The sequence below is a fragment of the Homarus americanus genome, unplaced genomic scaffold (assembly GCF_018991925.1).
Source record: "Homarus americanus isolate GMGI-L3 unplaced genomic scaffold, GMGI_Hamer_2.0 scaffold57980, whole genome shotgun sequence".
In the NCBI taxonomy this organism is placed as follows: Eukaryota; Metazoa; Arthropoda; class Malacostraca; order Decapoda; family Nephropidae; genus Homarus; species Homarus americanus.
In genome coordinates, this window is record NW_024716703.1 from 18,984,898 (window position 1) to 19,011,705 (window position 26,808).

The 26,808-nt window shown below is 46.1% G+C and overlaps 1 protein-coding gene across 1 annotated transcript in view; it reads right to left on the bottom strand.

Moving 5' to 3' along the window:
- LOC121858403 (calcium-activated chloride channel regulator 1-like) overlaps positions 1-26,808 on the bottom strand; it is a 170,516-nt gene that overhangs the window by 4,166 nt on the left and 139,542 nt on the right. The window contains exons 3-8 of the mRNA XM_042354849.1: positions 10,280-10,858; positions 6,344-6,465; positions 5,227-5,338; positions 2,856-3,674; positions 2,324-2,627; positions 1,047-1,618 (exon numbers count right to left, since the gene is read on the bottom strand). Of these exons, the coding sequence (XP_042210783.1) occupies positions 1,047-1,618; positions 2,324-2,627; positions 2,856-3,674; positions 5,227-5,338; positions 6,344-6,465; positions 10,280-10,858 (2,508 nt within the window). The remainder of the gene's footprint in view (positions 1-1,046; positions 1,619-2,323; positions 2,628-2,855; positions 3,675-5,226; positions 5,339-6,343; positions 6,466-10,279; positions 10,859-26,808) is intronic.

Here is a 26,808-nt window from a genome sequence, read left to right on the forward strand (position 1 = left end):
TAAAACATTGTGTTTATATGTGATAGCCTGTACACAACAATATATATATATATATATATATATATATATATATATATATATATATATATATATATATATATATATATGTATGTATATATATATATATATATTTTTTTTACGGGGAATAGCCCACCCGGGCACAGGTCATCGACCCACAACGGGCCCTGGGGGGGCGAAAAAATAAGAGTAAAAACAAATGAAAAATAGAAAAGAAAAAGCTTATATTAATCTACACCACTAAGATGCCGGAAAACCAGCTTTTTGAAGTGAGACAGATTGTATAAGTATGGAAACACAGAAGAAGGCAGAGCATTCCACAGTTTGGCTGTGTGAGGAAAAAAGGAGGTACTATAACGGGTTATTCTAGTGTGACCGACATCCACAGAGAAACGGTGGGCACCGCGGGCAAGACGTGTGTTATGAGCCCACGGCCGAACATTGCCCGTTAAAGTACCTGTAAAAGAGAGAGTGGAGCAACATTTCGGCAAAGAGAAAGGGAAGAAAGATTGTCAACTAAGGGGGGGGGGGAGTTAATAAAATGAAATGCCTTTGATTCCACCCTACATAACAGTTGGGCAGAAGAAGAGCCACCCCAGATATGAGAGCAGTACTCCAAGTTAGAATGAATGAATCCCTTAAACTTTGAAGCAACTGCTCAGGAGTGAAGTACAGGGTAACTTCGGCATCTTTACAGCATTCCCAGCTTTCGGGAGGCAGCTTTAGCAATGTTGTGGATGTGTGGCTTCCATAACATATTAGACTGTGATATATAAAGTGTTTTTGTAGCAGTTGATGAGTTGATTAACTATCAAATCAATGTTTTATTTATGCCAATAAAACAATGCAACGTGTGTGTGTGTGTGTGTGTGTGTGTGTGTGTGTGTGTACTATGATTCCGAGGTTTAACCCTGTATTGCAATGTAGAAAGATATACTATAGTTATAAGTGTGATCATCTCAGAGGCTTCAATGTGTCATAATCAACACCAGGTAAGTGTATCGTGCAGGTTTGTACTGATCACTGACCTCCTCGTATCTGGTGAAGTGAAGGTTGGTAGTGTGGAGAGTCCCGGCTGGCAGAGGTTGAGGAAGACCCGTCAGACGGTCGCCCTGAAAGGCTCTGGCCTCCCTCCAGAAGGGGGCCACCACAGCCTCGTAGTGGTGGGCTCGTTCCACGTCCCAGTCGTCTCCCGGGGCCGTCCAGCGGAGCCTGATCTCGTGTACTGTGTCGTTGACCTCTACACGGAGGTCCAGGATGCGTGAGGGAGGGACATTGTCACGGTGGGAGGGCGAGGACATTACCTCCAGGACACCCCAGGTTACGTGCCGCAGGAAAGGTGGGGCACGGCGAGTGTGGACGTGAGGCAGAGAGTGGCCGCAACAGGTCTGTTCACCGTTCCAAGTTTCGTAGCCGTGTTGGTGGTAGTGAGGGAGGTGTGAAGACAGGCTCTTGTGGTGGCGTGTTGGGGGTCCCTTGGCTACTGCCGCCAGCCCACTGTTGTAGTCGATGTCGGCGCTGAGCAGATAGCGGCCTGGGCTGCCTGGCAGTGATGGCAGGTAGCGCGAGTACACCCCGTCTCCCTTGGTGATGTCCGGATCTGTGACACAACACATCATAAATGCTAAGAGATAAAAGGAAATGCTTAGGGTCTCGCTTCTATTCAGGGATAAACCCAAGAACATATACATAAAAAAAATGTTACATTGGATACACTATTTAGATGGTAATTTACCATTATATATGTGAAGAAAGGTTCAGTGGGTTGGAAAATTATACAAACATTCTCTGATGTTACATAAGCAGTAACTTCATTTTTTCTTTTTTGTTCTACCAAGAGGAAAACGATGAAATTACCCATAGCGAAGTTCTGTAGTAGAAAATGTAACGTACACCAACGCCTGTTTATGTAATGTAGACCGGAACCCATGGACTGGAAGAAGCTGTGATGGAGTATTTAAGAAGAGAATGTAAAGGAGAAGAGAGACAGCATAACGCGAGGAATAAGTAACCTGATGAAGATGATAAGTAACAAATTATGTAGTGTGATAGAGTACCTGTATAGAGAATAATGACAGCCAGAGTAAAGAAGTACATATTAGGAAGACAAATGGAAATGCATATGGGGGCTGGAGGCAAGATATACAGTATAGTAGGTGGGAGGGGCGCTGTGACAGAAGAATCTATCCAAATATACAGTAGTGAAGGTGTCAGGAAGGTTCAGCGTGAGCAGCTCTGTCACACAAGGGAATAAGTATGTGGGAGGCAGAGAGTAAGAAAGAGATGACCAATAAAGAAGGCTCACCACCGACGCCGTTGTCCCACAGATGGAGGAAGATGGGCTGGTAGTTGCTGCCGGTGGCGTTGGTGCCCAGCCTTTGGAGTCTGGCCACCACCCGGGCCTCCATGATGGGCGCCACGCCAGACTTCACCTCGGTGTAGATCACCACAGGTGTCGACGGGTCGGAGGAGTTGATGGGTCGTGAGCCAGAGCTGGTCCACAGGCGCACCTGCAGCCCCGTGGAGGAGTTACGCTTGGCTGTCACCTGCACATAAAGGCCCTGGTGGGAGTCAGCGCGGTTCTCTACGCTGTACGTCCACAACCCACGCTGTATGGTGCGAGACAAGAGGTAATCGGTGACTCAGGTAAAATTTAGATAATTTTGCTGAAAAAAGTTGGACCTTAATGGTCATGCCAAATGTACAGTAAATTATGTGTGTGATCATGATTCACTCGTCTCCTTCCATAACATGTACAATAGGTAAAGTCAAATTCACTCCAGGAAACTCTTACTCGGGATGATGTTAACGGTACTGAATTACACATTACAACTCACCTCTGCCTTCTCCAGACGGACGAAGATCATGTTGACATCACCATCTTCTTCCTGTACGTTGACGGAAGAGATCATCTGGCCGGACGGGGCGGTGAGCTGGATGGCGTTGCCTACATGGTTTAGGTCGTAATAATAGACGGAGAAGCGAGCGTTGGGGCCCAGAGAGTCGTCCAGGGCGAAGGAACCAGCAGACATGGAAGCAATGCCGCCGGGGTAGGCTGAGCTGTGGACCAGAACAGGGGCTCCGGGTGATGAAGAAGGTGCGCTTTGCTGCACTGCCGCCAGGAGGGCGTCCATCAGCGCCACCATCATCTTCACCTTAGAGTCATTACCAACACCTTCATCCATGACGGTGAAAATGGAGCCTCGCGTGGCCTCCGTAATAACCTCGAGGCCGTGTGAGACAGTGGCAGCTCCACGACGCTCGGTCAGCGGGTACAGCACCACCTCAATCCTCAGGTGCCGCTGTGACGCCAGACGCATCAGCTCGTCCACCTCATGTTGTGGCGTCGGGCCGCTGCCAGTGGTGATCAAGATGAGAGTGGCACCATCAGCGGTCTTGTCGTCATAGTCCAGCACTCCCAGCGCCTCATTGACCCCACACAAGATACATTTGTGGCTCTCAGGTGTTGGTGAAGGATTGCGGGGTAAGGATGAGCCTACACGTTGCCTCATGTCTGAGTCTTCACTCTCAATAAAAGTGAGGGGAGCCACAGTCCGCGCTATAGAGTGGAAGGTGACCACACCCACACGAGCTCCGTCAGGCACATCATACACCACCACTCGACGCATCGCCTTTCTCAAGAACTCCCAGCGACGCTGTCAGGAATACAACGGCTCATGAGAATACTAGAAGCAATGAAGACTTCATGCAAATATCGCAATACTTCGAAATATATTTTTCTCTGTATGGAGGTTAAGAACATAAGGATGGAGGAAACTGCAGCGGGCCTATTGGCCCATACTAGGCAGCCCCGTTTATACCCAACCCCTATCGCTCATATATCCGTCCAACCTATATTTGAAGCTATTCAGCGTGTTCGAGTCAATGATGAGGTTTGGTAACTTGTTCCACTTATCCACATTATATTTCCAAACCTGTGTTTACCTATCTCGCGCCTATATCTAAATTTGTCTAATTTAAAACCATTGCTATGAGTTCGCTCCTGGTTGGATAGTTTGAGTACCTTTGTTATATCACCTGTGCTTAACCCTGACTTCCATTTTATATACCTCCTCTGTATGCTTTCTAGGGATTCGATATCCATTCTGTAGTACGGTGACCAAAACTGACCTACATAATCTAAGTGAGGTCTCACAAGCGCAAGATATAGTTTTAGGATAACTTCGCTAGTCTTGTAACTAACACTCCTTTGTATGAACTCAAGTACTTTGTTAGCCTTGTTTCGAGCAAATACACATTGTTTACTTGGTTTAAGATTCCTACTTATCATTACCCCTAAATCTTTCTCACAGTCGGATTTCTCTATAACAACGTTGTTCATCTGATATCTGGTTTATCTGTTTACATCTCCTAGGCTAAGTACTTTACATTTGTCCACATTAAATTTCATCTGCCATATGCAAAAAGTTTGTTTAGATCTTCCTGTAGTTTTGCCGAGTCCTCGTCAGAATTAATTATGTGCCCTATTTTAGTATCGTCAGCAAATTTACTTATGTTGTCGTTTATGTATATCATAAATAGTAATGGTCCAAGTACTGAGCCTTGAGGTACTCCACATGTGAAGTCACCTCAATCGGATTTCGTGCCATTAATGCCGACTCTCTGTTTCCTGTCCTGTAAACAAGCCCTAATCAATTTTAGAGTATCTCCTCCAATTCCGTGTGCCTCCACTTTACATATTAGTCTTTCGTGGGGGACCCTGTCGAAGGCTTTGCTAAAGTCGAAGTATACCACATCATAATTGTGTCCATCATCCACTGATTGGAAAACAGTCGAAAAGAGTAATAATAGATTTGTCAGTCATGAACGCCCACTTGTAGATCCGTGCTGGAAATCATTGATCAATATCTGTTTATTGAGGTGAATTCTAATTGAGTTTGAAATTATTGCTTCCAGTAATTTGCCTACAATTCATGTTAAACTAATTGGACGGTAGTTAGAGGATAGTCATCTATCACCCTTCTTGAAAATCGGCATTACATTCGCTATCCTCCAGGATTCTGGTACTACATCGGTTTTTAATGACACGTTAAACGAGTTTGCTGAGAGCATGTAACTCACCTGGAGGTTCATGTAACTCACCTGGAGGTTCATGTAACTCACCTGGAGGTTCATGTAACTCACCTGGAGGTTCATGTAACTCACCTGGAGGTTCATGTAACTCACCTGGAGGTTCATGCAACTCACCTGGAGGTTCATGGTGGCGGTGTCCTCGATGACGAAGACGTAGCGAGGACTGGCCTGCTGGATGAACCTGAACATGGGCTCCAGACCTCGACTCCCATTACTGGCCCTGTTACTGTGAAGGAGAGACAGATGGTGGCTGTCAGGGGAGGCCGGACACAACACACCCTCACACCACACAAGTTCCCAATTAGGTTTGGTTAGGTTATAGTGTTCGGTTAAGTTAAGTTAGGTGAGGATAGTGCTAGGTAAGGTTAGAATAGCGTGAAGTAAGATTAAGCTTGGTTAGGTTAGGATAGTGCCAGGTAAGGTTAGGATAGCGTCAAGTTAGGTGAGGAAAGTATTTAACTTAGGTTAGGAAAGTATTTAACTTAGGTTTGGAATCTTGTATTACATCTGGCCATAAAAAAATGGTTTAACAATGCAACTTTATATAAATTTCAGGAGTTTTCTTTTGGATCACCCGAAGATAGACAAACCAACTTATATCAGCTGACGATTAAAAACCTTAAGGTTAGGTTAGGTTTGGTTAGGTTAGGTTTGGTTAGGTTAGGTTTGGTTGGGTTTCGTCAGTTTTTTCCATGTTTTTACTCCACAATTTCCTTCTATTTCAAAGTCCTGTTCACTTCCTATGATCAAAACTGCATTTTTAAGTGAAATAAAAAAATAAAAAAATCGAAAAATATTAATTTCCAACGAAAACACTATAAAGCATTTTTTTTTACTCCATCTCCCTACATAATAATATACATATCAATATAGAGTTCCGTGGTTGTCCTTTACCGAATCTTTACCACTCTTAGTGTGAATCATTATACACATACTCGTGTTTCAGAATAAAAGCCTGAGCGTGAATGAGTCAATATTTGCTCCCTCCCTCCCTTCCTTCCCCCTTTCCTTTGTCCCTCCACCCCTCTTCCTTCTTCATCCCTTCCCACTCTTCAACCTCCTTCCTAACCTTCATTCCTCCTTCCTTCCCTTCCTCCCCTCTCTCCATCCCTCCCTCCATTCCTTCACACCTTCTCACTTTCCCTACTATCCTCTCCCTCCTCTCTCCCCCCTATCTTCCTTTTCACTCCCTCCTAGCCTCTACCCCCCCCTCCTCCCTCCCAATACTCACCGCCCTCCTACAAAGTCCGGTGTTTGCTGTATAATCTGCCAGGCTGAGCGGCCGCCACACAGCGAGTTGTGTTTGGTCGGCGCTTCTCTGTTGTGAGTCGTATCGTTACAGAACAGTCGAACCTGTAAGAGAAATAAAGATACAGTATAACACCTGAAACACGCTCATTCTTACAGTATAGGACCTGTAATACCTGTACATACATACATACATACATACATACATACATACATACATACTGTACATGTCAGGGAGAGGGAGGGAGAGAGGGGGGGGAGGGTGGAGATGAGATAGAGGAAAGAAGAGAGGAACGGAAGGAGGGACGAAGGGAAAGGAAGGAAGGAAGGAATAGGAAGATGGGAACATATATGAAGGGAATGAGGGAAGAAGGGGTGTAAAGGAGGGAAGGGGAACGAGAACGGGAGGAGGGAAGGAGAGAGGAAAGAACAGGAAGAAGGAAAGAGGAGAACTGCCAGAGAGGTAAGGATCATAAGACGCTCAATGGGACATGAACTGGGGACGAGGAAAGATAGGCAGGAAGGAAGAAGGGAGGGAGGAAAGGAAGGAAGAGGGTAGGGAGGAAAGGAAGGAAGAGGGGAGGGAGAGAAGGAAGGAGGGTCATTAAACGTGTCTGTACATGACCCCGTAAGCTCTTATTAGGAGGAAGGGAAGGAACAAGGCCGAGAGAAGGAAGGAAGGAAGAAGGTAAGGAAGGAGAGAAGTAGGGAGAAAGGGAGGTAAGGATGATGAGAGGGAGATTGGCAAAGTTCCACTACCAGTATATCGGTGACATAACGAGCCACTCAAAGCGAGAGAGAGAGAGAGAGAGAGAGAGAGAGAGAGAGAGAGAGAGAGAGAGAGAGAGAGAGAGAGAGAGAGAGAGAGAGAGAGAGAGAGAGAGAGAGAGAGAGAGAGAGAGAGAGAGAGAGACAGACAGACAGAGAGAGAGAGAGAGAGAGAGAGAGAGAGAGAGAGAGAGAGAGAGAGAGAGAGAGAGAGAGAGAGAGAGAGAGAGAGAGAGAGAGAGAGAGAGAGAGAGAGAGAGAGAGAGAGAGGGGGGTCACTAAACATCTGGCACCATTTGCTTCCCCTAAACAAAAAAATTGAGAAGTATAGGAGAAGCTTGTTAACCTGAGTTAGGGAGGAAGGGAGAGAGAAAGAGAGAGGAGAGAGGGATTTATGGGTGAGTGGGAAGGATGGTGAGTGGTGTGGTGGTAGGGAAGGAGAGGGAGAAATTAGAAGGAAGAGAGGGAGAAGTGAGAGGGCGATTTGTTGGTGAAGGGGATGGGTGGTGAGTGGTGTGGTGGGAGGGAAGGAGAGGGGGAAATTAAAAGGGGGAGAGGGAAGGGTGGTGAGTGGTGTTTGGTTTTAGGGAAGGAGAGGGAGAGAGTGGAAGGGAGAGAGGGAGGAGTGAGAGGGCGATTTATGGGTGAGAGGGAGGGTTGGTGAGTGGTGTTTGGTTTTAGGGAAGGAGAGGGAGAGAGTGGAAGGGAGAGAGGGAGGAGTGAGAGGGCGATTTATGGGTGAGAGGGAGGGTTGGTGAGTGGTCTGATGAAAGGGAGAGTTTCTGAGTGGGTCAATGAGAAAGAGAGGGAGGGAGAGGTGGCGTGAGAAGAAAGAAACGAAGGAAGGGAAGGAGAAATGGAGGGAATGAAAAAAGAGAAGGAAGGAGGGAGGGAGAGAGGGAAAGCATGCAGGGAAGGATAGAAGAAGGGAATGAAGTGAAGGATAGAGGAAGGGAAGAATAGATGGAGGGAATGATAGATGGAGGGAAGGAAAGATGGAGGGTAGGATAGATGGAGGGGAAGAATAGATGGAGGGAAGGAAAGGGGAGAAGGATATGGGAGGAATGATAGATGGAGGGAAGGAAAGATGGAGGGAAGGATAAATGAAGGGAAGGATAGGGGGAGGGAAGGATAGATGGAGGGAATGATAGATGGAGGAAAGGATGGAGGGAAGGATGGAGGGAAGGATAGATGGAGGGAAGGATAGATGGAGGGAATGAGATAGATGGAGGGAAGATGGATGAATGGGAGGATAGAGGGAGAAGGAAGATGAGGGAAGGAAAGATGGAGGGAAGGATAGAGGGAGGAAGGAGATGGAGGGAATGATAGAGGAGGAAGGATAGGATGAATGGAGGATAGAGGGAGGGAAGGATAGATGGAGGGAAGGAAAGATGGAGGGAAGGATAGAGGGAGGGAAGGATAGATGGAGGGAAGGAAAGATGGAGGGAAGGATAGAGGGAGGGAAGGATAGATGGAGGGAAGGATAGAGGGAGGGAAGGATAGAGGGAGGGAAGGATAGATGCAGGGAAGAATAGAGGGAGGGAAGAATAGAGGGACGGAAGGATAGATGAAGGGAAGGATAGAGGGAGGGAAGGATAGATGAATGGAAGGATAGAGGGACGGAAGGATAGATGAAAGGAAGGATAGAGGAAAGGAAGGATAGATGAATGGGAAGAGGGAGGAAGGGAAGGATAGAGGGAGGGAAGGATAGATGAAGGGAAGGAGGGAGGAACGAAAGACTCACAGTGATTGATGAAAAAAGAAGTAATTAGAACAACACCCTAACCCGTCATCAAAGGTCAATAGTAAACAAACAACAATAAAATGAATCCTTCTCCAAAAAAATGTAGATTATGAAAAGAAATGTCCACTTTTTTTTCTTCAATGACTCTGTATTATATCTCACTCTACGGTTGTCTCTCAAGTCTGAAATAAAAATGATTCAATTTGCAACGGTTCGAAGCTTGGCATCCTTTATTTATAGACCCGAATAAAAAGCTTCATTTATTCCGACACATTCAGTTACCATCAGAATCCATTTACAACGTGTCCTCTATATATATATATATATATATATATATATATATATATATATATATATATATATATATATATATATATATATATATATATATATATATATATATATATATATATATATGTTTTGTTTTATTATCTACAAAGTTAAAATACAACTGGAATAAACGATGAAATTCAGAATATATTGTAAATTGTTTTTAATGGATTTTGGCATACAGAGTTGAAGGTAGTTTTTATATACTGTAAATACTTTGTGTCTATTTAGTGATGGATGTGATACGTTCACACACACACACACACACACACACACACACACACACACACACACACACACACACACACACACACACACACACACACACACACACTTTCTTAATATCACTTTCTGGTGCACGAAATTGCAATACGAATCAACCCGCGCAAGACAAGACGCTGACCAAGAAACACACTACTTTAATTAATCGTTTAAGTTAATGTTATAATGAATTACTGCTTTTAAACAGCTATGGAAGATCCTTAACTAATTGACTACGGTCACTTAACCCTTGAGAACAGTGACTTCAAACCCTTGAGGACGATGACAGAGGATTTGGTCATCGTAATCAAAGGTTTAGGTAATCGAACTCAAGAGGATATCATCGTACTCAAGGAGTTAAGCACGTACTGTAAGTTAGATAATTCACAAGAGTTTACTAAATAAACTCTAAGAACAATACATCTATCTGCTCAGTTATAAGCACAGAGAGAGAGAGAGAGAGAGAGAGAGAGAGAGAGAGAGAGAGAGAGAGAGAGAGAGAGAGAGAGAGAGAGAGAGAGAGAGAGAGACATACCATAGTGTAAAGTAAGTGTATAAGTCAACAACGTCATGAAGAAGACATTATGGTGACAGACGAACAGCTTACTCCCGGAAACGAGAGCCAGTAAAGCACCACTGGTCCCGGGGTGTTAAGAGCTTATGCAGGTGCCATAAAAAAACAACGCCAGTTCAAGCAAAATACTGCCTGACGTATAGCGTTCATAAGGGTCATTGTGGTTTAGAGGGAATGTCAGGCTATTTCTTTTTTGCTCGTGCTGGCGCTAAGAATTGGGTGTTAAGGTAAAAGGTACTCACGTTGGGGAGATCGGGGAAGGCGAGGAGGGAGGTGACGAGGTGGGTGTTGGTGTAGATGTCCGGAGTGAAGGTACAGCTAGGCTGGGCGGGGTCACAGGTACTGCCCTTCACTGTCCCGTCAGCACATCCCGTCCCTGACCACTGATGGGTGCTGGGGTCACGGTAGTTGGTGGGATAGAGGGGGTCGTTGGTGTGACCTCGCTCGTCAAACACACCCCAGCGGAACTTGGCCCACTCCGTCAGTAGCAGGCGGGCGGCGTGGGCGTGAGAATCATTACTCGCCGTGCGTAGAAGGTCACCACTCAGCTGGATGAAGTCCCCCTGACGGCCACACCCCTGGCTCTGTTGCGTCCACGGCCGAGCCCCAAACACAGGATGGGTCTCTGTGACGCGTATGTGGCCTTCTGTGGGTTCTGACGTCACCAGGAGGGGCGTGAGGAGGGAGCAGGTGAGGGCGTCCGTCTTCCAGGAACGAGGGAGAGCCACCGTCACCTCTCTCAGCGACGCACGGCCCTCAGTTGCCGACCACAATTGACTAGACAGCTCCCGCAACACACTCTGTGGAGGAGAACACACCTGCTAAGAGAGTGGACACATGTAGCAAGCTTGATGTTCATATGTAAATAATAATAATTAACGGTTTATTAAAAAAGTTCATCAGCCCGAAGACTAAATATATACACTGGACAGAAAGGCATGGGGTAGGTAGCTCGTTTAACAAAAGCTTTCATTACCAAAAGGAGAAGGAACATGAATTGGACATACTAGTTATAGTTTACAGTTGATGGCCCGGGCTGGTCTCTTGCCCTACTGTGCAGGGGCGGATCCAGGAATATCAAAAGGGAGGGGTCCAAGAAGTTGTTGGTGGGGAAACATGGCGAACAAAGCGAGCTCACCCAGCTGACCACTATCAAGGGCATTTTGAAGCTCCAGTATGTGCACTTGATATGAGGAAATATTCTGAGGTAATTACTTTTTACTACACAAAAATGCCTGAGCACAATACTGCATTAAAGAAAAAAGTATTGGAATTTTCTGATGAAAGGGTGGGTCCGGATACCCAGACCCACCCCTCGATCCGCCCTTGGACAGTGAGATCACGGTCACGTGGTGCAGTAACTCGTCCATAGGTGTTGACATGAAGGACCTCACGTGGTCATGGAGACACCGATTAGTGTAGTGTGGTGTAGTGTCACAGCACCTAACTCAGTGCTAAGTGGTGTTGTATAATCTTTTGGTCAGGTGTAAAGCCGACCCACGGTTGTTCCCAAGTGTGTGTGTGTGTGTGTGTGTGTGTGTGTGTGTGTGTGTGTGTGTGTGTGTGTGTGTGTGTGGTCATGACAGAAGCAGTACAACAGAAAAAAAGTTGACCATCATTTACATTAATTATTCATGGCTGCAACAATCTCGCTGAGTGTTACGTGAAGTGTGACGTTATATTACCATGTTATTTGGCTTATTCAAACTATTGTTAAGTCTGGGTGTGGACATGAATGTATTTATGTGTGTATGTGTCCTGTAAGAATATATGTATTTCGTATTTATGTATGTACAGTGTGTGTGTGCGTGTGCGTGTGTGTGTGTGTTTACGTATGATTGTATTCACATGTACAAATAGACATAGAGAAAATAAAGTTTTTTTTACACTGAAAATCATTTTACAAGTCTGTACCTAGTGATATCACACACACACACACACACACACACACACACACACACACACACACACACACACACACACACACACAAAAGTGAATGAAACCAAACACCGAAATCAATGCGACATTCAACACCATCAGGAAATTTAAAGTGCCTCTGATTGGTTGTGATTGGCCGAGTCTCGCTCATTGATTGGGGAGATTCACCTCTAACCACCACTGTGATTGGACGCTCGTTTGAAGATCTTGAGCAATTTGGTTGGGCGATTCTCATCCAGGGTGATCCACGCTCTGATTGGAGGAGGAGGAGGGTTGTGCGTGCCGGGACTGGCTGAAGGTTCGTGGCGGGTCTATTTATGGAGAGAAAGAGAGAAAGACTTGCTGTTGGTCACTCGCAGGTGAGGTGAACTAGGGTGTACGTTTGAGAGAGAGAGAGAGAGAGAGAGAGAGAGAGAGAGAGAGAGAGAGAGTTAATGAAGTCAGGACAAATCGTAGAAAGAAAGAAATCTTTTGTTAATTTAACCTACAACAAGACCTCACCCTCGCTGTTTGGACTTTGGTCACTCTTGAAGGTTGTCCTCCAAGTGTGTTCGTCCCTGGACCATTTTTTACACTCGTACACGAATTTTTTAGTTGCTTTCAATCTTATACCTTGGCCCTTTGTAGACTCTCTCTCTTCTCTCTCTCTTCCTTCTTGAACAAATCTCTTTCCTTCTGACAAACATCTCTCTCTCTCTTTCCTTCTAACAAACATCTCTCTCTCTCTCTCTCTCTCTCTCTCTCTCTCTTGTATTCTTCTTCGCTGTCTCATATATAACTCAGGATTTCAACAAACTTGTCTTCTTTTTCTTCTCCCTCCTTCTTCTCTTACTCCAGTTCCTCTTCCTCATCCTCCTCTTTCTCCTTCCCTCTTCTTTCGTTTTTCTGTTGAAGAAAAAAATTCCTCAACAGATATATTCCAAATTATCTTTCATTCCTTCATTTCTTCTTTTCCTTCTTCCCACTTTCCTTATCGTCCTCTTTCCTTCCTTCTTTCACGGAGAAGACAACCCCTAATGTTATATTTGTTTTCCATTCTTCTTGTTCTGTTCTTGTTGTTGTTGTTCTTCTTGTTCTTCTTCTTCACATACCAACGGGTCCGTGTCGTCCCCTTGTCGACCCTTTGTTGGTGGAGAATAACGAGGTGACTGTCTCTCATTGGCAGTGAAGTGATTAAAAAAAGAAAGAAAGAAAGAAAAGAAAGAAAGAAAGAAAAAAAGAAGGAAAGAAAGAAAGAAAGAGACAGACAGACAGACAAAGAAAAACAAAACAACAAACACATATTAACAAACTACTAAATTAATACCTGAAACCATAATCTAATAAAAAGAAAACTGGAAGAGAGAGGGACAGAGAAAATACAGATAAATTGAAAGTATAAAAAATGATGATATATATATATATATATATATATATATATATATATATATATATATATATATATATATATATATATATATATATATATATATATATATATATTCTCACCTATATGAAGTCAATTACTGTGTCGGAATTATTTGTATGAGAGAGAGAGAGAGAGAGAGAGAGAGAGAGAGAGAGAGAGAGAGAGAGAGAGAGAGAGAGAGAGAGAGAGAGAGAGAGAGAGAGAGAGAGAGCCACAAAGAGATTCTCGATAGACAACAGAAAGACAAAGGAGATCAGGCCTTAAGTATAGATTACCATAAGGGTGAACACTACACAAGCTATTGACTCTCCGTGTAAGACTTGGTTAATATTGGCTTAATATAATTCTGATGATGTGGTGAAATATAGTTCAATGGAGGAGGCTTATTAGATTATGGTAATGAGGGGAACGTCGGCTATGTGGGGACAGGAGGGTGAGGGAGGGAGGGTGAGGGGGGGGAGGGTGAGGGAGGGAGGGTGACGGAGGAGGAAGGGTGAGAGGTTGAGGGAGGGAGGTGATGGAGGGAGGGAGGGTGAGGGAGGGAGGGTGAGGAGGGAGGGTGACGGAGGGAGGGAGGGTGAGAGGTTGAGGGAGGGAAGGTTGGAGAGTGGGGTGGTGAGGGAGATAGGGGGAGGGAGGTGAGGGAGGTGGAGGGTGAGGAGGGAGAGAGAGGAAGGGAGGTCAGGAGGGTGAGGGATGAGGGTGAGGGAGGGAGGGTGAGGAGGGAGGGAGGGAGAGAGGGAGGGGAGGGGGGAGCGAGGGAAGGACAGGAGGATGAGTTGGGGAGGAGATAGAGATGGGATGGAAAATGGGCGGGAGAGGAAGAATAAGGGGACGGAAAAAGAAGAGGAAGAGGAGTGGATGGGGGTGAGAGGAAGAGGATGAAAGAGGAGGAGGAGAAGGAAAAGGAAAAGAAAGAGGAGAGAGTAGGGGTAGACAGGTGGTTAAGGGGTGGATGGAGGACAGGAAGAAGAGGAGAAAGGAGGGAAGGAAGGAGATTATATCAATAATTTGGTGTACCCGCGAAAACAATGCGCCAAATGTCAGAATTTAGCGGATAATGCCGACTGGGAATTTTATTATGTGGAGAGTCCCTGAGGTTTGGCTGATCTGCATTAGAGAGAGAGAGAGAGCAATCTTTTGGCGCTTGTGACCTTCTCTCTCTGAGCTTACCCTGATAGAACCCGTGATAAAACGTTGAGGTTAGAGCGGGCGGTCTTGGGATAATAGGGACATATCTTGTTCAATGAGAGACTCACGTACCACTGCTATGGGTCCATTTATAAGCTCAATGGGAAAGGTGTCTACACTGGTGGTACAGACAGACAGACAGACAGACAGATAGACGACAGATAGATAGATAGATAGATAGATAGACAGACAGACAGACAGACATAAAAATCAATATAACTGCATAAATAACCAAATATACATAGACAACGAATAGGTAGAGAGAGAGAGACTAACGGTCCTCGTCAGCACAACAACAACACCAGGGAATCTTTTTTGAAAATTCGTCCACTGACATCAACCCTCCTCTCTCTCCTGCCTTTCCTTCTTTCATCCTTCCTTCTCTTTCCTCCATCCTTTTCCCTCATCTCCCTTCCTCAAACACCCCCACCTTCCCCTTAGTGCTCCCCACCCCTAACCTTCCCCCCACCCCCTTTCCCTTCATTTCTCTCCCACCGTAACAAAGGCTGAGAAAACGTCTCCTCCTACGATCAAGTCTCATCGCATTTTCGATTCAATTTTGACCTCCATATAGTTTTTCCTCTAGGCCTAGGGGGTTGCTGTAGGCGTCCTCACACCTCCAGGAGCCAGGTAGAGGCATCCTCACACCTCTAGGAGCCAGTTAGAGGCGTCCTTACACCCCTAGGAGCCAGTTAGAGGCGTCCTTATACCTCCAGAAGTCAGTTGAGGCGTCCTTACACCTCCTAGGAGCTACGTGGGTAGAAGCGTCCTCACACCTCTAGGAGCCAGTTGAGAGGCGTCCTACACCGCTAAACTAGTTAAAGGGCGTCCTCACCTCGAGGAGCCAGTTAGAGGCGTTCTCACACCTCCAGGAGCCAGATAGAGGCGTCCCACCGCTAACATAGTTAAAGGCGTCCTCACACCTCCAGGAGCCAGTTAGAGGCGTCCTTACACCTCCAGAAGCCAGGTAGAGGCGTCTTCACACCTCTAGGAGCCAGTTAAGAGTCCTCTCACTTCCAGAAGCCAGTTAGAGGGGCTGTCATAAAACCTCTTTGTCACTTTAAAAGTTCCTGTCTTAATCTTTGTTATTGTGTTTCATGTGGCACTCTGCTGTGTGGGTCATTATGGCACTCTGTTATTGTGGGTCACTGTGGGACTCTGTTATTGTGTGTCATGTGGGACTCTGTTATTGTGGGTCATGTGGCACTCTGTTATTGTGATCACTGTGGCTCTCTGTTATTGTGGGTCATGTGGCACTCTGTTGTGTGATCACTGTGGCACTCTGTTGTGTGGTCATGTGGCACTCTGTTGTGTGTATGTGGCACTCTGTTGTGTGTGTCATGTGGCACTCTGTTGTGTGATCATGTGGCACTCTGTTGTGTGGTCACTGGCACTCTGTTGTGTGTCATGCTCTTGTGGTCATGCTCTGTTTTGTCTGGTGTGTGGCACTCTGTTATTGTGGGTCATGTGCTTGTGCACTCTGTGTGTGATCATGGCACTCTGTTGTGGTCATGTGGCTCTGTTGTGTGGGTCACTGTGGCTCTGTTATTGTGGATCATGTGGCACTCTGTTATTGTGGGTCATGTGACTCTGTTATTGTGATCATGTGGCACTCTGTGTTGTGAGTCATGTGGCACTCTGTTGTGGGTCATGTGGCACTCTGTTATTGTGGTCTGTGGCACTCTGTTATGTGGTCATGTGGCCTCTGTTATTGTGGGTCATGTGGCACTCTGTTGTGGTCATGTGGCACTGTTGTGTGGTCATGTGGCACTCTGTTGTGTGGTACTGTGGCACTCTGTTGTGTGGGTCATGTGGCACTCTGTTATGTGGTACTGTGGCACTCTGTTGTGTGGTCACTGTGGCACTCTGTTATTGTGGTCACTGTGGCACTCTGTTATTGTGGTCATGTGGCACTCTGTTATTGTGTCTGGCACTTGTTGTTTGTGTTGGCTCTGTTGGTGTCTGTGGCACTCTGTTATTGTGGGTCATGGCACTCTGTGTGTGTGTCATGTGGCACTCTCTGTTGTGTGGTCATGGCACTCTGTTGTGTGTGTCACTGTTGTGTGTCATGTCTGTTTGTGTGTCACTGTGTTATTGTTCATTGTGGCATTGCTCTGTTGTGTGTGTCATGTGGCACTCTGTTATGTGGTCATGTGGCACTCTGTTATTGTGGTCATGTGGCACTCTGTTGTGTGGTCACTGTGGCACTCTGTTGTGTAATATGTGGCACTCTGTTGTGTGAGTCATGTGCACTCTGTGTATGGGTCATGTGGCACTCTGTTGTGTGGGTCATGTGGCACTCTTGTTGTGTGGTCATGTGGCACTCTGTTGTTGTGTGTCATGTGGCACTCTGTGTGGTCACTGTGGCACTCTGTGTGTGGTCACTGTGGCACTCTGTTGTGGTCATGTGGCACTCTGTTGATTGTGTCATGTGGCACTCTGTTGTGTGGGTCATTGCTCTGTTGTGTGGGTCATGTGGCTCTGTTGTGTGGGTCATGTGGCACTCTGTTGTGTGTGTCATGGCACTCTGTTATTTTGTCATTGGCACTCTGTTATTGGGTCATGTGGCATCTGTATGGGTCATGTGGCACTCTGTATGGTCATGTGGCACTCTGTGTGTGGGTCATGTGGCACTCTGTTGTGTGTATGTGGCACTCTGTTATTGTGTGTCATGTGGCACTCTGTTATTGTGTGTCACTGTGGCACTCTGTTATTGTGGGTCATGGGCACTCTGTTATTGTGGGTCAGGCACTCTGTTATTGGGGTCATGTGGCACTCTGTTATTGTGGGTCATGTGGCACTCTGTTATTGTGTGTCATGTGGCACTCTGTTATTGTGGGTCATGTGGCACTCTGTTATTGTGTGTCATGTGGCACTCTGTTATTGGGATCACTGTGGCACTCTGTTATTGTGGGTCATGTGGCACTCTGTTATTGTGGGTCATGTGGCACTCTGTTATTTGGGTCTGTGGCACTCTGTTATTGTGGGTCATGTGGCACTCTGTTATTGTGGGTCATTTGGCACTCTGTTATTGTGGGTCATGTGGCACTCTGTTATTGTGGTCACTGTGGCTCTCTGTTATTGTGGGTCATTATGGCACTCTGTTATTGTGGGTCATGGCACTCTGTTATTGTGGGTCATGTGGCACTCTGTTATTGTGGGTCATGGGCACTCTGTTATTGTGGGTCATGGCACTCTCTGTTATTGTGGGTCATGTGGCACTCTGTTATTGTGTGTCGTGTGCACTCTGTTATTGTGGGTCATGTGGCACTCTGTTATTGTGCTCACTGTGGCTCTCTGTTATTGTGGGTCATTTGGCACTCTGTTATTGTGTGTCATGTGGCACTCTGTTATTGTGGGTCATGTGGCACTCTGTTATTGTGTGTCATGTGGCACTCTGTTATTGTGGGTCATGTGGCACTCTCTGTTATTGGGTCATGTGCACTCTGTTATTGGGTCATGTGGCACTCTGTTATTGTGTGTCATGGCACTCTGTTATTGTGTGGTCATGTGGCACTCTGTTATTGTGGGTCATGTGGCACTCTGTTATTGTGAGTCATGTGGCACTCTGTTATTGTGGGTCATGTGGCACTCTGTTATTGTGGGTCATGTGGCACTCTGTTATTGTGTGTCATGGGCACTTGTTATTGTGTGTCATGTGGCACTCTGTTGTTGTGGGTCATGTGGCACTCTGTTATTGTGGGTCATGTGGCACTCTGTTATTGTGTGTCATGTGGCACTCTGTTATTGGGGGTCATGTGGCACTCTGTTATTGTGTGTCATGTGGCACTCTGTTATTGTGTGTCATGTGGCACTCTGTTATTGTGGGTCATGTGGCACTCTGTTATTGTGCTACCAGGTTTCTGTTATTGTGGGTCATTATGGCACTCTGTTATTGTGGTGTTTGGTCACTGTGGCACTCTGTTATTGTGTGTCATGTGGCACCTGTTATTGTGGGTCATGTGGCACTCTGTTATTGTGATCACTGTGGCTCTTGTTATTGTGGATCATGTGCACTCTGTTATTGTGTGTCATGTGGCACTCTGTTGTGGGGTCATGGCACTCTGTTATTGTGGTCTGTGGCACTCTGTTATTGTGTGTCATGGCACTTGTTATTGTGGGTCATGTGGCACTCTGTTATTGTGCTCACTGTGGCTCTCTGTTATTGTGGGTCATGTGGCACTCTGTTAGGGTCATGTGGCACTCTGTTGTGGGTCATGTGGCACTCTGTTATTGTGGGTCATGTGTGGCACTCTGTTATTGTGTGTCATGTGGCACTCTGTTATTGTGTGTCATGTGGCACTCTGTTGTGTGTGTCATGTGGCACTCTGTTATTGTGGTCACTGGTGGCACTCTCTGTTATTGTGTGTCATGTGGCACTCTGTTATTGTGATCACTGTGGCACTCTGTTATTGTGTGTCATGTGGCACTCTGTTGTGTGTGTCATGTGGCACTCTGTTGTGTGTGTCATGTGGCACTCTGTTGTGTGGGTCACTGTGGCACTCTTGTTATTGTGGGTCATGTGGCACTCTCTGTTGTGTGGGTCATTATGGCACTCTGTTGTGTGGGTCATGGCTCTGTTGTGTGGGTCATGTGGCACTCTCTGTTGTGTGGTCATGTGGCACTCTGTTGTGTGTCATGTGGCACTCTATTGTGTGAGTGGCACTCTGTTGTGTGGGTCATGTGGCACTCTGTTGTGTGGGTCATGTGGCACTCTGTTATGTGGGTCATGTGGCACTCTGTTGTGTGTCATGTGGCACTCTGTTGTGGGTGTGTGGCACTCTGTTGTGTGGGTCATGTGGCACTCTGTTGTTGTGGGTCATGTGGCACTCTGTTGTGTGGTCATGTGGCACTCTGTTATGTGTGTCATGTGGCACTCTGTGTGGGTGTGGCTCTGTTGTGGGTCATGTGGCTCTGTTGTGTGTGTCATGTGGCACTCTGTTATTGTGGGTCATGTGGGCACTCTGTTGTGTGCTCACTGTGGCTCTCTGTTGTGTGGGTCATTATGGCACTCTGTTGTGTGGGTCATGTGGCACTCTGGGTCATGTGGCACTCTGTTGTGTGGGTCATTGGCACTCTGTTGTGTGTCATGTGGCACTCTGTGTGTGGGTCTGTGGCACTCTGTTGTGTCATGTGGCACTCTGTTGTGTGTCATGTGGCACTCTGTTGTGTGGGTCATGTGGCACTCTGTTGTGTGGTCATGTGGCACTCTGTTATGTGGGTCATGTGGCACTCTGTTATTGTGGGTCATGTGGCACTCTGTTGTGATCACTGTGGCACTCTGTTGTGTGTGTGTGTGGCACTCTGTTGTGTGGGTCATGTGGCATCTGTTGTGATCACTGTGGCTCTCTGTTGTGTGGATCATGGCACTCTGTTATTGTGTGTCATGTGGCACTCTGTTATGTGGGTCATGTGGCACTCTGTTTGTGGTCACTGTGGCTCTCTGTTGTGTGTGTCATGGCACTGTGTGTGTCATGTGGCACTCTGTTATGTGGGTCATGTGGCACTCTGTTATTGTGGTCTGTGGCACTCTGTTGTGTGTGTCATGTGGCACTCTGTTATTTGTCTGTGTCTCTGTTGTGTGTGTCATGTGGCCTCTGTTATGTGGGTCATGTGGCTCTCTGTTGTGTGATCACTGTGGCACTCTGTTGTGTGGTCACTGTGGCACTCTGTTGTTGTGGTCATGTGGCTCTCTGTTATTGTGATCTGTGGCACTCTGTTGTGTGGGTCATGTGCACTCTGTTGTGTGGGTCATGTGGCACTCTGTGTGGTCACTGTGGCACTCTGTTGTGTGGGTCATGTGGCACTCTGTTGTGTGTGTGGCTCTGTGTGGGTCATGTGGCACTCTGTTGTGTGGGTCATGTGGCACTCTGTTGTGTGATCATGTGGCACTCTGTTATGTGGGTCATGTGGCACTCTGTTATTGTGGTCCTGTGGCACTCTGTGTGGGTCTGTGGCACTCTGTTGTGGGTCATGTGGCACTCTGTTGTGTGGGTCATGTGGCACTCTGTTGTTTGCCTCTGTTGTGTGGTCATTTGGCACTCTGTTGTGTGGGTCATGTGGCACTCTGTTGTGTGGAATGTGGCACTCTGTTGTGTGGGTCTGTGGCACTCTGTTGTGTGGTCCTGTGGCACTCTGTTGTTATTGTGTCATGTGGCACTCTGTTATTGTGATCACTGTGGCACTCTGTTATTGTGATCACTGTGGCCTCTGTTGTGTGTGTCATGTGGCACTCTGTTATTGTGTCATGTGGCCTCTGTTATGTGTGTCATGTGGCACTCTGTTGTGTGTGTCATGTGGCACTTGTGTGTGACTGTGGCACTCTGTTGTGTGATCATGCCTCTGTTATTGTGTGTCATGTGGCACTCTGTTATTGTGTGTCATGTGGCACTCTGTTATGTGTGTGTCATGTGGCACTCTGTTGTGTGTACTGTGGCACTCTGTTGTGTGTCATGTGGCACTCTGTTGTGTGTGTCATGTGGCACTCTGTTGTGTGGGTCATGTGGCACTCTGTTGTGTGGTCACTGGATCTCTCTTGTTGTGTGGTCATTTGGCACTCTGTTGTGTGTGTCATGTGGCACTCTGTTGTGTGGGTCATGTGGCACTCTGTTATGTGGGTCATGTGGCACTCTGTTATGTGAGTCATGTGGCACTCTGTTGTGTGTGTCATGTGGCACTCTGTTGTGTGGGTCATGTGGCACTCTGTTATTGTGGGTCATGTGGCACTCTGTTGTGTGGGTCATGTGGCCTCTGTTGTGTGTGTCATGTGGCACTCTGTTATGTGGGTCATGTGGCACTCTGTGTGTGGGTCATGTGCTCTGTTGTGTGGGTCATGTGGCACTCTGTTGTGTGTGTCATGTGGCACTCTGTTATTGTGGGTCATGTGGCACTCTGTTGTGTGGGTCATGTGGCACTCTCTGTTGTGTGGGTCATGTGGCACTCTGTTATTGTGTGTCATGTGGCACTCTGTTGTGTGGGTCATGTGGCCTCTGTTGTGTGGGTCATGTGGCACTCTGTTGTGTGGGTCATGTGGCACTCTGTTGTGTGTGTCATGTGGCACTCTGTGTGTGTGTGTCATGTGGCACTCTGTTGTGTGGGTCATGTGGCACTCTGTTGTGTGTGTCTGTGGCACTCTGTTATTGTGGGTCATGTGGCACTCTGTTGTGTGTGTGTGGCACTCTGTTGTGTGTGTCATGTGGCACTCTGTTGTGTGGGTCATGTGGCACTCTGTTGTGTGGTCATGTCTCTCTGTTGTGTGGGTCATTTGGCACTCTGTTGTGTGGGTCATGTGGCACTCTGTTATTGTGGTCACTGGGGACTCTGTTATTGTGGGCCTGTGTGACTCTGTTATGGGTCATGTGGCACTCTGTTATTGTGGTCACTGTGGCACTCTGTTATTGTGGGTCATGTGGAATGTTATTGTGGTCACTGTGGCACTCTGTTATTGTGGGTCATGTGGCACCTGTTATTGTTCTGTTATTGTGGGTCATGTGGCACTCTGTTGTTGTGGGTCATGTGGCACCTGTTATTGTGGTCATGTGGCACTCTGTTATTGTGTGTCATGTGGCACTCTGTTATTGTGGATCATGTGGCACTCTGTTGTGGGGTCAGTGGCACTCTGTTATTGTGGGTCATGTGGCACTCTGTTGTTGTGGTCATGTGGACTCTGTTATTGTGTGTCATGTGGCACTCTGTTATTGTGGGTCATGTGGCACTCTGTTATTGTGGGTCATGTGGCACTGTTATTGTGGGCGCAGGCACTCTGTTATTGTGGGTCATGGCACCTGTTTGTGTGTGGTGGCACTCTGTTATTGTGTCATGTGGCACTCTGTTGTTGGGGTCATGTGGCACTCTGTTATTGTGGTCACTGGACTCTGTTATTGTGTGTCATGTGGCACTCTGTTGTCGGTGTGGCACTGTTGTTGTGGTCACTGTGGCACTCTGTTGTGTGGGTCATGTGGCACTCTGTTATTGTGTGTCATGTGGCACTTGTTATTGTGGGGTCATGTGGCACTCTGTTATTGTACTGTGGCACTCTGTTATTGTGGGTCATGTGGCACTCTGTTGTTGTGTGTCATGTGGCACATGTGGGTCATGTGGCACTCTATTGTGGGTCACTGTGGCACTCTGTTATTGTGGGTCATGGCACTCTGTTATTGTGGGTCATGTGACTTGTTATTGTGGGTCATGTGGCACGTTATTGGGGTCATGGCACTCTGTTATTGTGGTCACTGTGGCACTCTGTTGTTGTGGCGTGCCTTGTTACTTGTGGCACTTGTTATTGTGTGTCATGTGGCACTCTGTTATTGTGGTCACTGTGGCACCTGTTATTGTGTGTCATGTGTGCACTCTGTTATTGTGGGTCAGTGACTCTGTTATTGTGGGTCACTGTGCACTTTGTTATTGTGGGTCATGTGGCACTCTGTTATTGTGGTCACTGGCACTCTGTTATTGTGGATCATGGCCTCTGTTGTTGTGGGTCATGTGGCACTCTGTTATTGTGTGTCATGTGGCACTCTGTTATTGTGTCACTGGCACTTGTTATTGTGGATCATGACTGTTATTGTGGGTCACTGTGGCACTCTGTTGTGTGGTCATGCATCTGTTATTGGTGTGTCATGTGGCACTCTGTTATTGTGGGTCATTTGGCACTCTGTTGTGGGTCATTATGGCACTCTGTTATTGTGGGTCGTGGCACTCTGTTATTGTGGGTCACTGTGGCACTCTGTTGTTGTGGGTCATTTGGCACTCTGTTGTTGTGGTCACTGGACTCTGTTATTGGGGTCATGTGGCACTCTGTTATTGTGGGGTCATGTGGCACTCTGTTGTGGGTCATGTGGCACTCTGTTATTGTGGGTCATGTGGCACTCTGTTATTGTGCTCACTGTGGCACTCTGTTGTGTCATGTGGCACTCGTTAGTTGTGGGGTCATGTGGCACTCTGTTATTGTGTGTCAGGCACTTGTTATTGTGGGTCAGTGGCACTCTGTTATGTAGACTGGTGGCACTTGTTATTGTGGGTCATGTGGCACTTGTTTTGTGTGTCATGTGGCACTCTGTTATATGCGGCACTCTGTTATTGTGTCATGTGGCACTGTTATTGTGTCATGTGGCACTTTGTTGGGTGGTCATGTGGCACTTTGTTATTGGGGTCATGTGCACTCTGTTATTGTGTGTAGCACTCGTTTGTGGTCATGTGGATGTTATGTGTGTCATGTGGCACTCTGTTGTGGGTCATGCACTTGTTGTGTCATGTGCACTCTGTTATTGTGGGTCAGTGTGGCACTCTGTTGGTGGGTCATGGGCACTGTTATTGTGTGTCATGTGGCACTGTTATTGTGGGTTCTGTTGTGGGTCATGTGGCACTCTGTTATTGTGGGTCATGTGGCACTGTTATTGTGTGTCATGTGGCACTCTGTTATTGTGGGTCATGTGGCACTGTTATTGTGTGTCATGGCACTCTGTTGTGTGTCATGTGGCACTCTGTTACTGTGGGGTCATGTGGCACTCTGGTGGGTCATGTGGCACTTTTGGTGTGTCATGTGGCACTCTGTTATTGTGGGTCATGTGGCACTGTTATTGTGTGTGTCATGTGGCACTCTGTTGTGTGTGTGGCACTCTGTTATGTGGGTCATGTGGCACTCTGTTATTGTGTGTCATGTGGCACTCTGTTATTAGGGTCATGTACTCTGTTATTGTGGGTCATGTGGCACTGTTATTGTGTGTCATGTGGCACTCTGTTATTGTGTGTCATGTGGCACTCTGTTACTGTGGGTCAGGGCACCTGTTATTGTGGGTATTAACGAACTCTTTGGTGCAGCTAAAACGATTCCAGTTTTAACTTTGTTAAACTCTCAATCCGTCTCCCCATCCTCCTTATCATCATCATCATCTTATTATTATTATTATTATTATTTATTTTTTTTTTTTTTTTTTGAGAACAGTTTTCAATATCGCTCTCTTCTTAATAAAGATGATAACAGTATTAACTAACTTCTTTTGACCTCCACCATTTATTTTCCTTTTTATCTAATTTTGTTTTTTTTTTCTGATAATTTTATCTTCCTTTTACTTATTCCTCAGTGCTGTGTGTTCTATCTTCATGAGATAAATCATTTTCGTCTTTCTGTTTTCTCTCTTTCTCATCCATTTACTACCAGCACCGTATCTGATCACCTCTCTCTCTCTCTCTCTCTCTCTCTCTCTCTCTCTCTCTTCCAATTTCACCAGCCTCCACCCGTGGTCGTCTTCCCGCCACCATTTGCACCATCAGGAGTGTGGCAGCCCGGGCGTGTGCACCACCAGGCACTGCCCCGGTATAATGGCTTACAGCAGTTTTAAAGTTACACGCATCATGGCTCCTGCCGAGGGTGAGAGCCGCCTCAGTCCGGGTCAATAGGATCACCGACTAAGAAGATTATCTGAGTAATTGTTGAGAGTCTGAAAAATAGAGACGCTTGGCATAATGGAAATTCAGTTAATGGGATTAATCGAAGCACTGTGCTGGCTGGCTCTATATATTTACCTACACACACACACACACATATATTACATAATGTATTAATGTATTATCTATTTAGGCCTACTGTATAATAAAATATATCCAAAGACTAATATTTGTCCCCAAAGTTCATAAATGTTTCTAAAAAATTATATGAAAAAAAAAACGTAAAACATGATGACAATTTCGCAAAAAAAAAACACGATTTCTCAAAAGAATTTCTACAATAATGCGTTTCAAGATCATGTACTAATGATCTTATGTTTTACTTAAATGTTCCTGGAATATGAACAATAAAGCATCATATTTTCGTTCATTGTGTTATGATTGTGATGATGATTATGTCGTGAAGCAAGATAGGAGAGTCTCGGAACAATATGTTATTCAGTGATCTTCAAAACTGTTCTTCAGGTGTTTTCAAGTACAAACAAGAACTGTGTCTTTACGGTGGAGCAGGTGTTGAGGTAGATAAGGGGGGGGCGGGGGTGTACCCTAACCTAACCTAACTTAATCTAACGCAACTAACGTAACCTAACCTGTGTGTGTGTGTAAACACACAGACAATGATTCTTTTGTAATAGAATAAGCGTAGCTGTGTTGCATGAATTCCTGTTTTATTGATATGCAAATGTTGGAAATCTTTATCATGCATTTCAAATGGTGTGCGTGATATTAACAAACACTTGTACTCAATAATGTATGTCCAGATAAACAGCCTCTATTGGCCAGGTCCCTTTAAAGCAACACCAGTATAGTGGTTTATTGCATACTACGTCAATATATGTTTACTGTCTGGAACATTTTCAACACTGATTGATGAATGTGAAGCAACAGCAAGTTCTCAGTGGTAAACTGCTTATCAGTAATGTTTTCTAAGGACTCCACAGTGAATGTCTATCTTTGAAATAATATTAGGTATTGTGACTTGTTTACTGATAGTGAGAGCAAACGTTGCTGCTTCCTTAGCCAATCAAATCAAGTGTAGCAGTATCAAGCTCTTGTGCTATGTACGAGCTCTCACAGGGAACAGTATAGCTAAAAGTGTGTATACTTTGCATGTGTGTACTGTCTATGTATGTACTGTGCATACGTGAACTGTGCATGTGTGTATTGTGCAAGTGTGTGTATTGTGCACATCCCTTTAAAGCAACGAGAGTTATGGTTTATTGAATATAAGGTAACTGGCTGGGAGGCTGGGAGTCGTAACATCGTGAACATTCAATACAACTGATGGATTTTCAGTGGGACGACAAATTGGTGTCTATTGAAAAGCAGCAGACTAGTTTTCACTCCACGTTCACATCAGAGTGGAGGTGGGGTGGGGAGTGTGGAGGTGGCGGAGGGTGGAGTGTGGAGGTGGTGGTGGGTGGAGAGCGATGTGATGGAGGGTAATGTGATGGAAAGTGGTGGAGGATGAAGGGTGATGTGATCGAGGGATGTGATGGTGGGAAAATGTGAGGTGGTGTGGGGTGGTGTTGAGTGGTAGCAGTTGCGGTGTAGGTGGGGTGGTGTTGGTGAAGGGTGATGAGGTAGTTGTTGTTGGTGTAGGGTGGTGGGGTGGAGGTGGAGGATAGAGGTGGAAGGGTGATGTATTGGAGGAATGGAAGATGGTGGGTGGAAGAGGGAAGGTGTGGAGTGTAATGTGCTTGGTGGTAAGGGGTGGTGATATGTGTTTGGGGCAGAGAGAGAAGGGGGGAAGGGTAGTAATAATTTGTTCTCTATATTTCCTTAAT